This window comes from Pleurodeles waltl, chromosome 5 (assembly GCF_031143425.1).
Source record: "Pleurodeles waltl isolate 20211129_DDA chromosome 5, aPleWal1.hap1.20221129, whole genome shotgun sequence".
Lineage (NCBI taxonomy): Eukaryota > Metazoa > Chordata > Amphibia > Caudata > Salamandridae > Pleurodeles > Pleurodeles waltl.
The window spans coordinates 30,296,419-30,309,408 of NC_090444.1; the positions used below are offsets into that span (position 1 = coordinate 30,296,419).

Below are 12,990 nucleotides of genomic sequence, written 5' to 3' on the forward strand. Positions count from 1 at the left end.
CCCGCACTCACAAAGTCCGGGGAATTGGCCCTGAACAATGTGGGGGTACCTTGGCTAGTGCCAGGGTGCCCTCACACTAAGTAACTTAGCACCCAACCTTTACCAGGTAAAGGTTAGACATATAGGTGACTTATAAGTTACTTAAGTGCAGTGTAAAATGGCTGTGAAATAACGTGGACGTTATTTCACTCTGGCTGCAGTGTCAGGCCTGTGTAAGAATTGTCAGAGCTCCCTATGGGTGGCAAAAGAAATGCTGCAGCCCATAGGGATCTCCTGGAACCCCAATACCCTGGGTACCTCAGTACCATATACTAGGGAATTATAAGGGTGTTCCAGTAAGCCAATGTAAACTGGTAAAATTGGTCACTAGCCTGGTAGTGACAATTTGAAAGTAATGAGAGAGCATAACCACTGAGGTTCTGGTTAGCAGAGCCTCAGTGAGACAGTTAGGCATCACACAGGGAACACATACCTATAGGTCACAACCTTATGAGCACTGGGGTCCTGACTAGCAGGGTCCCAGTGACACATAACAAACATACTGAAAACATAGGGTTTTCACTATGAGCACTGGGCCCTGGCAAGCAGGATACCAGTGAGACAGTGAAAACACCCTGACATACACTCACAAACAGGCCCAAAGTGGGGGTAACAAGGCTAGAAAGAGGCTACTTTCTCACAAATGATGAAAATCAGCCCTTGGGGGACCGAGATATCCCAGGAAAAAGGATGGCGACCTTTGGAGAAGCAGCTACGAAGCGTGTGGGGCTCCGTAGCTGCTCGAGACTGTGCCCCCGGGGTGGGCCATGTCCCAGGGGCAGCCCCAGGTGGAAGTGGAGTGAGGGGAGTGCCGTCGCACTCCTACTCTGGATGAGGAAGGGGCCCTGGACCCCATCCCGGGGCCCCGTAAAGCCTGGCCCGAAGTGATTTGATGGGGGGGCACTGTTGCGAACCCCCCCTGCCGCGATGGGTAGGGACCCCGGATGCCATCCCGGGGCCCCCTGTGGCCGAAGCAAAGCCGGGGAGCGCCATTGTGCTCCCGTGAAGATGTGAGGTTGGGGCCCTGGACCCCATCCCGGGGCCCCTTGAAGACTGAGGAGTGGGGGGGTACCGTCGCGCACCCCCCCAAGATGGCAGCCGGCGGTCGAGGGGCCGGCCAAAGAAGAAGCCAGTGAAGGTGGGCCCGGGGGGGGCCCAGCAGAGGACTAGTTGGGGGGTGCCGTCGCGCCCCCAGTGAAGATTCCCAGGAGGGGCCCCGGACCCCATCCCGGGGGCCCAAGAAGAGAGTGGCATCGGGGAGCACCATCACGCTCCCCGTAGAGATGAGGATGGGCTGCAGACCCCATCCCGGGGCCCGAAGCTGCTGGGAGGAAAGGGGGAGTGCAGTTGCACTCCACCAAGCGGCCCGTCCGGGCGCAAGCCTCCCCGGGTCTGCCCGCTGGAGCGGGCAGACAGCACAGAGAAAGCCGGCTCCCGTGGCAGCACACGGAGTTGCTGCCCGTGCGGGGAGTTGGCGGGGGCGGCCAGTGATGGGCTCCCTGCGCCGCCCTCCAACGAGGGAGACTTTACCTGGTGAGGGGGTACCCGGGTGGGACCCGCACCCCCCACGAACCAGCATCGGCTTGGGCAGCAATGCGGCTCTGCCCGGCACAGCGGAAGAGCCGCTAAGTTATTATGCAGCTGCCCCCGCATGCTTTGCGGGGCCGGAGCCAGGGATGGTCCCCTAAACAGGCTTGTGGTGATCCCAGGATGATGGGGCCACCACCCAATTCACGCCCAGGGACAGGGGGAGCTGCAGGAGCAGCGCAGCCTTCCCCAACTTCGTTTTGTGTCCCCACCCTAGGTAGGGTGGGACAAAAGAAGGATAACCCCCCAAGGGTACTAACCTATGGTTGGAGTCCAAGCTTATGTGAGCTTTTGTTTCAGTTTTTGGAATGGTATTCTGTCTTCAATTAGGAGTAATCTAAAAGTAGTTCTAATGGTTAAATTGCTTGAATATGGTCCTATATGTTCTCTGATTATGCTAATTTGAATAATGACACTGTGAGCCATCTCTTGGCAAAATGGAAGTATTTAATTGCAAATGTAGGAGTATTCATTTCTTCTTACTGTCAAATGTTCAATATTGTCAAATGTTCAAATGTCGCAAAGGGCATACCGGGGATTGTTTTGCCATGTGGGTTGTTGGATTAAATCCTCCCTTGAGGAGACATGAGAGATGACACAATGTTTTCCCAGAGTGATTCTATTACTTTGTGTATATTTATAGATTGTTGCATAGTATTGAGTAGTGTGTGGGAATAATGAATGTACTTTTACTTTATCAAAAGAAAAAGCACAGACTGGACATTCATTTATTGAGAGTCATGCTTGTGTGCTTGTGAATGGGGATTACTAGCCTACACCACCTCCCTTGAGTAAGCCTTGGACTGCTCTGCAACGCTACCCTATGAGAGTCAAGCGCTACGCTGGGGTGTTTGGTTCCCAGTGGCGGTCGTGTGCGGACTCATTACTTGTGCAGGCCACACAACTAATGACCCACCTTCCAACAGTTAGACATATAGGTGACTTATAAGTTACGTAAGTGCAGTGAAAATGGCTGTGAAATAGTGTGTGCACTATTTCACGCAGGCTGCAATGGCAGTCCTGTGTAAGGGTTTGTCTGAGCTCCCTGTGGGTGGTAAAAGAAATGCTGCAGCCCATAAGGATCTCCTGGAACCCCAATGCCCTGGGTACATAGGTACCATATAGTAGGGACTTATAAATTGGGGTCTAGCGTGCCAATCTGGATTGGAATATGGAGTCACTAGACTATAGTGACAAATTTGGAATCAGAGAGAGCATAAGCACTGGAGTTCTGATTAGCAAGTCTCTGCTGGATATTTTAGGATCAGACAGTCCGTAATGTTCATATGCGGCCACCTCCTCGCCTTCTTCTCAATGTATAGTCAAGCTCACAATTTATTGGGGCTCTAATGGAATGAGATGTTTGGGTTTCATAGAAAAATTCTTAACATAAAGAAATCACAGGGCTCTGAAAATGTTTAAAAAATGTTGAATAAGAATTGGTGAATGATTAATTGATGTTCACTGATATTATTTCAGATCATGGCACCACTCCAAAACCGAAGTGTGAGATCGGGATGTGGCCACCGTTCCCCGGAGGCTTCGTTTTGCAGGATATATGGACTCCAGTCTCCTGTAGCATGAAGAGGTTCAGGACACCAGAGGAGATCAATAGCTGCCTGAAGGGGAAGACCATCTACTTCATGGGGGATTCAACGGTGAAGCAGTGGAAGAATTTCCTGACCGACAATGTAAAAAGTAGGTGGAACTTAGTCCTAGAGTGAATGAGGGGAACCTTGGTATCTACACCACATCCAGCTCGGATGACACTGTAGAGAGCAGCAGCATTGGCTTGGGAATACCCAGGGAGGCAGCAAAGCAGAAAACGTGTATAGGAAGAGTCAGGAGAGAACTCCTGTCAAAGAGGAGGAGGCTTCTAGTTGAGAAGACATCACAGAACTGAGATGTGGGAGCAGAGCCTCAGCTAGAAGCCGCATCCAGAGAACACTTTGCAAGGTATTGACAATGTCATTAGGGATGCCGCTGTGGCATCTGGGAGACCATGGAGCAAGGCACCCCCCACAGCCAGTAAGAGGGCACAAGGGCTTAAACAGCAATCCTGGGGTTGCTTTCTGGAAGAACCTTTCACTTTCTTTGGAAGAGAGATCTAGTACCAGGTTGTCTTGGTTCGTTTTTGCAATGTGTTCTTGGAGGATGAGGTTGGTTTCCAGGGTGACACCAAGGCCCGTATTTATACTCCGTTTGCGCCAAATTTGCGTCGTTTTATTCGACGCAAATTCGGCGCAAAACTAACGCCATATTTATACTTTGGCGTTAGACGCGTCTAGCGCCAAAGTATGGGGAATGAGCGTCATTTTTTGGCGTGAACGCCTTCCTTGCGTTAATGAGATGCAAGGTAGGCGTTCCCGTCTAAAAAAATGACTGCGACGCAAATGCGTCGTATTTATACTCCCGGGCAAAAATCGCGCCCGGGAGTGGTCGGGGCAAAAAACCCCGCATTTGCGCCAGATTTTAACGCCTGGGTCAGGGCAGGCGTTAAGGGACCTGTGGGCTCAAAATGAGCCCACAGCTGCCCTCCCATGCCCCCAGGGACTCCCCCTGCCACCCTTGCCCACCCCAGGAGGACACCCAAGGATGGAGGGACCCATCCCAGGGACATTCAGGTAAGTTCAGGTAAGTATTTTTTTTAATTTTTTGTATTTGTTTTGGGGCATAGGGGGGCCTGATTTGTGCCCCCCTACATGCCACAATGCCCAATGACCATGCCCAGGGGACATAAGTCCCCTGGGCATGGCCATTGGGAAGGGGGCATGACTCCTGTCTTTACTAAGACAGGAGTCATGGAAATGGCGTCTGGGCGTCGTTAAATATGGCGCAAGTCGGGTTAAGACGTTTTTTTTGCCTCAACCTGACTTGCCCCATTTTAAGACGCCCTAACGCCATTTTTCCCTACGCCGGCGCTGCCTGGTGTACGTGTTTTTTTTCCGCGCACATCAGGCAGCGCCGGTCTGCTAGCGCCGGCTAACACCATTCTATAAATACGGCGCCCGCATGGTGCTTCAGAATGGCGTTAGCCGGCGCTAAACTTTTTGGCGCAAAACTGCGATAGCGCAGTTTTGCGTCAAAAAGTATAAATATGGCCCCAAGTTACTTGGCATATGGTGAACGTTGGGGTTCAATGCACAAAAGGTTTGTCATTGAGCTGAGTTTGTATTAAATGTTGCTTGATGTTATTGGCACATAAGTGAAATTCTGCCTCGGGTTGAACTTCAGGTCAGGACTGGATATCCAGGTCTGGAAAAGTTGAGGCACAGGCAGTGTTTGAGGTATTGGATGTGTGAAGCATAACAGATTCTCAAGGAGAGTTGTGTATTGTCAGCACATTGTTGAATTGTGATGCTGCTATCTGTGAGTAAGGCCCCCAGGGGTTCCCTGTAGAGGTTGGTGATAACAGAGGAACCCTGGGGGACTGCACAAGTTATAGGAATAGTTTGGGACCTGGAAATACCCATGTGAACAAAGTGGTGTTGGTTGTAAAGGTGGAAGAACCAGTGAATCCTGTTCAAGACTCCAGGGTGTGTATGTGGGTGGGATGGTCTACTGTGTTGAAGGCAGCTGAGAGGTCCAGCAGTATCGGGAAGCAGGGGTCATGTTCATCTGTCGTATCTCAGGTTCAGTGGGACGGGGCTCTGGTTCAGCAGGCGGAAACAGATACTGCACTTTTCTGTGTCTGCCCTTTCCTGGGTACGCTAGGGCAGTGGGACACCCTGAGGAGCTGAATGAATTCCCGCACCTCTTGCTTTTAGTTCTGGGTAGTGATAGATTTAGCTGTTTCTCAGAAGTTATGCTGTAAATACAATAGACAGAGAGAGGGGGCTGTGTGGATCCCCCCAAGCCATTTGGTCTGCTGTCACTCAGATTTTGATCAGCCCATATTACAGCTAATTGGTGTCCTAAATGTTAGCCTCCATATACAGCATACTCTCCCTTCACTATAAAGCATCCATTTATCAATAAAGAGCTTGCATGAGACTACGTAGGAATGGGTTACATATTTTTTTCTGTTATGAATTCCATTCAATGCATGGATAATGGAGCATTCATGCATTGCACTGGTGACGCATAGTTTGTGGTGCACCAGACTGCCCCTGTTGTATCCACTTAATTCCATGCTGCTGCTGCATGCGTCTCCCTCTGCACACCCACCTCTCCAGAAAGTATTGCTTAGTCGTAACTCCATGATTGCTCCTGAGCAGGGCATCCGTTGCCTCTGACACATACTGGAGGCTTTCCACAGGATTCGAGGAGAGGATCTCCAGGAGGGTGACCATGGAGTCTGTGCCAAGTGAATCCAGCCCAGTGGCTGCTTCTTGGATGGTGTTTCTGTCTGAGACCACCTGTGTGTGTTGCTCAGGAGGCGTCTCTGTCTGAGTCCAGCTGTGTGTGCTGCTGAAGAGGCGTCTCTGTCTGAGACCACCTGTGTGTGTTGCTCAGGAGGCGTCTCTGTCTGAGTCCAGCTGTGTGTGCTGCTGAAGAGGCGTCTCTGTCTGAGACCACCTGTGTGTGTTGCTCAGGAGGCGTCTCTGTCTGAGTCCAGCTGTGTGTGCTGCTGAAGAGGCGTCTCTGTCTGAGACCACCTGTGTGTGCTGCTCAGGAGGCGTCTCTCTCTGAGATCACCTGCGTGTACTGCTCAGGGGGCGTCTGTCTGAAACTACCTGTGCGTCCTACTCAGGAGGCATCTCTGTCTGAGACCACCTGTGCGTGTCACTCAGGAGGCGTCTCTGTTTGAGACCACCTGTGTGTGCTGCTCAGGAGGCGTCTCTGTTTGAGACCACCTGTGTGTGCTGCTCAGGAGGCGTCTCTGTCTGAGATCACCTGTGTGTGCTGCTCAGGAGGCGTCTCTGTCCGAGATCACCTGTGTGTGCTGCTCAGGAGGCGTCTCTGTCTGAGACCAGCTGTGTGTGCCGCTCAGGAGGTGTCTCTGTCTGAGACCAGCTGTGTGTGCTGCTCAGGAGGCATCTCTGTCTGAGACCACCTGTGTGTGTTGCTCAGGAGGCGTCTCTGTCTGAGTCCAGCTGTGTGTGCTGCTTAGGAGACGTCTCTGTCTGAGATCACCTGCGTGTGCTGCTTAGGAGGCGTCTCTGTCTGAGATCACCTGTGTGTGCTGCTGAAGAGGCGTCTCTGTCTGAGACCACCTGTGTGTGTTGCTCAGGAGGCGTCTCTGTCTGAGTCCAGCTGTGTGTGCTGCTGAAGAGGCGTCTCTGTCTGAGACCACCTGTGTGTGCTGCTCAGGAGGCGTCTCTCTGTCCGAGATCACCTGCTTATGCTGCTCAGGAGGTGTCTCTGTCTGAGACCAGCTGTGTGTTCTGCTCAGGAGGCCTCTCTGTCTGAGACCAGCTGTGTGTGCTGCTCAGGAGGCGTCTCTGTCCGAGATCACCTGTGTGTGCTGCTCAGGAGGCGTCTCTGTCTGAGACCACCTGTGTGTGCTGCTCAGGAGGCATCTCTGTCTGAGACCACCTGTGTGTGCTGCTCAGGAGGCGTCTCTCTGTCCGAGATCACCTGCTTATGCTACTCAGGAGGCGTCTTTGTCTGAGACCACCTATGTGTGCTGCTCAGGAGGCATCTCTGTCTGAGACCAGCTGTGTGTGCTGCTGAAGAGGCGTCTCTGTCTGAGATCACCTGTGTGTGCTGCTCAGGAGGCATCTCTGTCTGAGACCACCTATGTGTGCTGCTCAGGAGGCGTCTCTGTCTGAGACCACCTGTGTGTGCTGCTCAGGAGGCATCTCTGTCTGAGACCACCTGTGTGTACTGCTCAGGAGGCGTCTCTCTGTCCGAGATCACCTGCTTATGCTGCTCAGGAGGCGTCTCTGTCTGAGACCACCTATGTGTGCTGCTCAGGAGGCATCTCTGTCTGAGACCAGCTGTGTGTGCTGCTGAAGAGGCGTCTCTGTCTGAGATCACCTGTGTGTGCTGCTCAGGAGGCGTCTCTGTCTGAGACCACCTATGTGTGCTGCTCAGGAGGCATCTCTGTCTGAGACCAGCTGTGTGTGCTGCTGAAGAGGCGTCTCTGTCTGAGATCACCTGTGTGTGCTGCTCAGGAGGCGTCTCTGTCTGAGACCACCTATGTGTGCTGCTCAGGAGGCATCTCTGTCTGAGACCAGCTGTGTGTGCTGCTGAAGAGGCGTCTCTGTCTGAGATCACCTGTGTGTGCTGCTCAGGAGGCGTCTCTGTCTGAGACCACCTGTGTGTGCTGCTCAGGAGGCATCTCTGTCTGAGACCACCATGCTTGTGCTGCTCAGTAGGCGTCTCTGTCTGAGACTGTAGGAAAATGCCATCTTTCTTGGCATATTACCCCCATTTTTTCCTGTATGTCAGTATGTTTTTGCCTGTCTCACTGGGATCCTGCTGGTCAGAACCCCAGTGCTCATAGTTTATGGCCTAATGTGTGTGTGTGTATAGTGCTTAACTGTGTCACTGAGGCTCTGCTAACCAGAACCTCAGTGCTTATGCTCTCTCTGCTTTTAAATTTGTCACTATAGGCTAGTGACTTCATTTACCAATTTCAATTGGCACACTGGACCCCCCTTATAATTCCACAGTATATGGTACCTCGGTACCCAGGGCATTGGGGTTCCAGGAGATCCTTATGGGCTGCAGCATTTATTTTGCCACCCATAGGGAGCTCAGGCAAACCCTTCTACAGGCCTGCCACTGCAGCCGGTGTGAAATAGTGCACACACTATTTCACAGCCATTTTCACTGCACTTAAGTAACTTATAAATCACCTATATGTCTAACCTTCATTTGCTGAAGGTTAGGTGCAAAGTTACTAAGTGTGAGGGCACCCTGGCACTAGCCAAGGTGCCCCCACATAGTTCTGGGCCAATTTCCAGGACTTTGTGAGTGCGGGGACGCCATTACACGCATGCACTACTGTAGAAAAGTTGTCTCTTTCTAGCATGGTTACCCCCACTTTTGGCCTGTTTGTGAGTGTGTGTCAGTGTGTTTTTACTGTGTCACTGGGATCCTGCTAGCCAGGACCCCAGTGCTCATAGTTTGTGGCCTAATGTGTGTGTTGTCAGTAGTGTTTGGCTGTGTCACTGAAGCTCTGGTAACAAGAACCTCAGTGCTTATGCTCTTTCTACTTTTAAGTTTGTCACTGTAGGCCAGTGACCCCATTTACCAATTTCAATTGGCATATTGGACCCCCCTTAAAAGTCCCTAGTATATGGTACTGAGGTACCCAGGGTATTGGGGTTCCAGAAGATCCATATGGGCCGCAACATTTCTTTTGCCACCCATAGGGAGCTCTGACAAACTCTTATACAGGACTGCCACTGCACCCTGCGTGAAATAGTGCACACACTATTTCACAGCCATTTTCACTGCACGTAAGTAACTTATAAGCCACCTATATGTCTAACCTTCACTTGCTGAAGGTTAGGTGCAAAGCTACTAAGTGTGAGGGCACCCTGGCACTAGAAAAGGTGCCCCAACATAGTTCTGGGCCATTTCCTCGGACTTTGTGAGTGCGGGGACACCATTACACGCTTGCACTACATGTAGGTCAATACCTATATGTAGCTTCACAATGGTAACTCCGAATATGGTATGTAACATGTCTAAGATCATGGAATTGCCCTCTCATTCAAAATCTGGTATTGGGGAGCCAATTCCATGCATCCTGGGGGATCCACCATGGACCCCCAGTACTGCCAAACCAGCTCTCTGAGGCTTGCACTGCAGCTACAGCTGCTACCACCTCACAGACAGGGTTCTGCCCTCCTGGGGTCTGGGCAGCCCAGTCCCAGGAAGGCAGAACAAAGCATTTCCTCTGAGAGCAGGGTGTTACACCCCCTACCTTTGGAAATAGGTGTTAAAGGCTGTGGAGGGGTAGCCTCTCCCAGACTCTGGAAATGCTTTAAAGGACACAGATGGTGCCATCCTTGCATAAGTCAGTCTACACCGGTTCAGGGAACCCCCAGTCCCTGCTCTGGCGTGAAACCGGACAAAGGAAAGGGGAGTGACCACTCCCCTGTCCATCACCACCCCAGGGATGGTGCCCAGAGCTCCTCCAGTGTGTCCCAGACCTCTGCCATCTTGAAACCAGAGGTGTGAGGGCACTCTGGACTGCTCTGAGTGGCCAGTGCCAGAAGGTGACGACAGAGACCCCTCCTGATAGGTGCTTACCTGACTAGCTGGCCATTCCTCCTCTGAGGACTATTTAGGGTCTCTCCAGTGAGGGCCCCCTCTGTCTCCTCTCCCAAGTGGCGACAACCTGGTTCTTCATGGGCCCGGGCAGCACCCTTTTTCTCTTACCACAACTCTTGCAACTGGCAATGCTTGTTTGCGCTCTTTTGCCAAAGAAACAACTCTGCATCCTCCAGCACTCCGTGGGACATCTTCTGCATGAAGGAGAAGGTCCTAGCATCTTTCGTTGTTGCAGAATCTTCAGCTTCTTCCAACCAGAGGCAGCCATTTTGCACCTTCTTCTGGGGTTTAGTGGGCTCCTGCCTCCCCTGGACACTTTAGTGACTCTTGGACTTGGTCCCCTTCTTTTGCAGGTCCTCAGGTGCAGGAATCCATCTTCAGTGCTCTGCAGTCTGTTGTGGTCTTTGCAAAATCCTCTATCAAGTCTTTAGTGTGTTTTTGGGGAAATAGTAGTACTTTACTCCTACTTTCCAGGGTCTTGGGGTGGGGTATCTTTGGCACCCTTAGTGTTTTTTTACACTCCCAGCGACCCTCTACACACTACACAAGCCTAGGAGTCCATTCGTGGTTCGCATTCCACTTTCTTAGTATATGGTTTGTGTTGCCCCTAGGCCTATTGCATCCTATTGTATTCTACAGTGTTTGCACTACTTTCTGACTGTTTTACTTACCTGATTTTAGTTTGTGTATATATTTTGTGTATTTTACTTAGCTTCTCAGGTAGTATATCCTCTGAGATACTTTTGACACATTTTCACTAAAATAAAGTACCTTTATTTTTAGTAACTCTGAGTATTGCCTTTCTTATGATATAGTACCTATATGATATAAGTGGTATAGTAGGAGCTTTGCATGTCTCCAGGTTCAGCCTCAGCTGCTAGAACACTACTAATCTACTAATAAGGGATAACTGGACCTGGCACAAGGTGTAAGTACATCAGGTATCCACAATAAGCCAGGCCAGCCTCCTACAACTGGTGGTTGTCCAATATGCCAACATGGTTGCAGCATTGTTGACAGTAGTGGCAGGTCCATCCATGCTTACAAGTGTTTGTGGTATTGTTAGCACTGTTTGGTGGTTGATTCAGTGGGACACTTGGAGGACAGTTTTTGGCAGAGTCACTTCTTAGAGGGGCCCTGTTCTTGGCAGGTGTTCCTGTGCCATATATTGGCCTGAGGGTCCGTTTGAGTGCCTGGTGTTGGCCGGTACGGGTTGAGATGGATGTCCCCTGTGTGTCCTGAGAGGGTGGTACATGTGAAGTTGCTGCTGATGCTGTTGTTGTCCGGTCTGTATCCAGGGCTGTAGTAGGGGCTTCCTGGTCTGTGTGGGCCTCAGGTTGTGTTGGGACAAGCTGCAGCAGCACACCTGCTATGCTGGCCATTGTGGCATTGTGCAATTTCCACTGCTCCAAGGCCTCTTGGTGGTGTGCTTGCTGCATCCTCTGACTCTGCTCCAGGGTGGATACTATCTGGGCCAATCTGTCCTGCGTATGGTGATATGCTCCCAGGACCTCCGAGATGGGCTGCAGCATCCATCCTGTGGCCTCTCACCTGGATCACTGATGCCCTCCCACTGGGCCTAGCCCCCTGTGCGTGTGTCCCCTGCACAGGACTGGCGGTACCACTTGTACTGGGGCCATCGTCTTCCTGCCTGTTGGTAGGGGTGACTGTGGCCTCTGTATTTGTGTTCCACCAGTCTGTGGCCTGGATACAAAGGTGTGGGGACGGTTGCCCTGGGCTGTTGTTGTTGGATGGGTGGTAGGGGTGTCAGTGGTATCCTGGGTGGGGCTGCTGGATGGTGACAGTCCAGGACTGTGTGAGGGGCCAGAGTGATTGTCAGTGTCCAGGATTCCATCCCCAGTGTCCTGGGAGGTGCCTCTGTCTCCCTGTGGGGCACTGCCACTCCTTGTCCTGTCCGTCAGGGTGGCATGGTTGATGGTGCCTGTTGGGAGGAATGGACATGTCTGTTACATTAGCATGATCGGATGGGGTGCACAGGCCTGGGCGGTTTTGTGCAGGTTACATACTTTGGGGCCATGCAGGATGCTTTGCTTAGGATGTGGAGGTGCATTGTGGGTGCTGTAGGCCATTGTGTTTCCTTGCAGGGGTGGGTGGAAGTGCACAGGGGGTGGGATGTGGGCATGTTACTGGGTTTCTGGGCCTGCAGGGGGACTGGATTAAGTGCTTGTGGCCTGGGTAGGGTTGTGGTCCTGGTGGTAGCTGGAGGTGTGGAGTGGTGCATGCATTTCAGGTGTGATGGAGATGGGGTAATTATAGATGACTTACCCGAATCCATTCCTCCAGTGAGTCTAGTGAGTCCCTCAGGGTGCAGGATGGCCAGTACCTTTTCCTCCCAGTCAGTGTAGTCGGGTGATGTTGGTAGAGGTCCTCCCCCAGTCTTCTGGACTGCAATGTGGTGCCTCAATGCCATGGACCTGACCTTCCCACACAGGTCATTCCATCTCTTGCGGATGTTGTACCTGGTGCGTGGATGGTGTCCCACTGCTTTGACCCTGTTGACTATTGTCTGCCATAGCTCCATCTTCCTGGTGATGGGTGTGTGCCAGACCTGTGCCCCGAATAGTTGTGGCTCGACCTTCAGGATCTCCTCCACCATGGTCCTTAGCTCCCTTTCTGTGAAGCGTGGGTGTTTGGGGGGTGCCATTGTAGGAAAGTACCAGCTTGCCTGGCATGTTACCCCCATTTTTCACTGTATGTATGTTGTTTTAGTTGTATGTGTCACTGGAATCCTGCCAGCCAGGGCCCCAGTGCTCATAAGTGTGTCCTGAATGTGTTACCTGTGTTATGACTAACTGTCGCACCGAGGCTTTGCTATCCAGAACCTCAGTGGTTATGCTCTCTCATTTCTTTCACATTGTCACTAACAGGCTAGTGACCAATTTTACCAATTTACATTGGCATACTGGAACACCCATATAATTCCCTAGTATATGGTACTGAGGTACCCAGGGTATTGGGGTTCCTGGAGATCCCTATGGGCTGCAGCATTTCTTTTGCCACCCATAGGGAGCTCTGACAATTCTTACACAGGCCTGCCACTGCAGCCTGAGTGAAATAACGTCCACGTTATTTCACAGCCATTTACCACTGCACTTAAGTAACTTATAAGTCACCTATATGTCTAACCTTTACCTGGTAAAGGTTAGGTGCAAAGTTACTTAGTGTGTGGGT

The 12,990-nt window shown here is 51.5% G+C and overlaps 1 protein-coding gene across 2 annotated transcripts in view; it reads left to right on the top strand.

The window, feature by feature from the left end:
- The window catches only part of LOC138295312 (NXPE family member 4-like), a 557,878-nt gene that overhangs the window by 521,577 nt on the left and 23,311 nt on the right, over positions 1–12,990 (top strand). For both annotated transcript variants that reach the window (XM_069233530.1, XM_069233529.1), the window contains exon 6: positions 3,106–3,324. In XM_069233530.1, the coding sequence (XP_069089631.1) occupies positions 3,106–3,324 (219 nt within the window). The remainder of the gene's footprint in view (positions 1–3,105; positions 3,325–12,990) is intronic.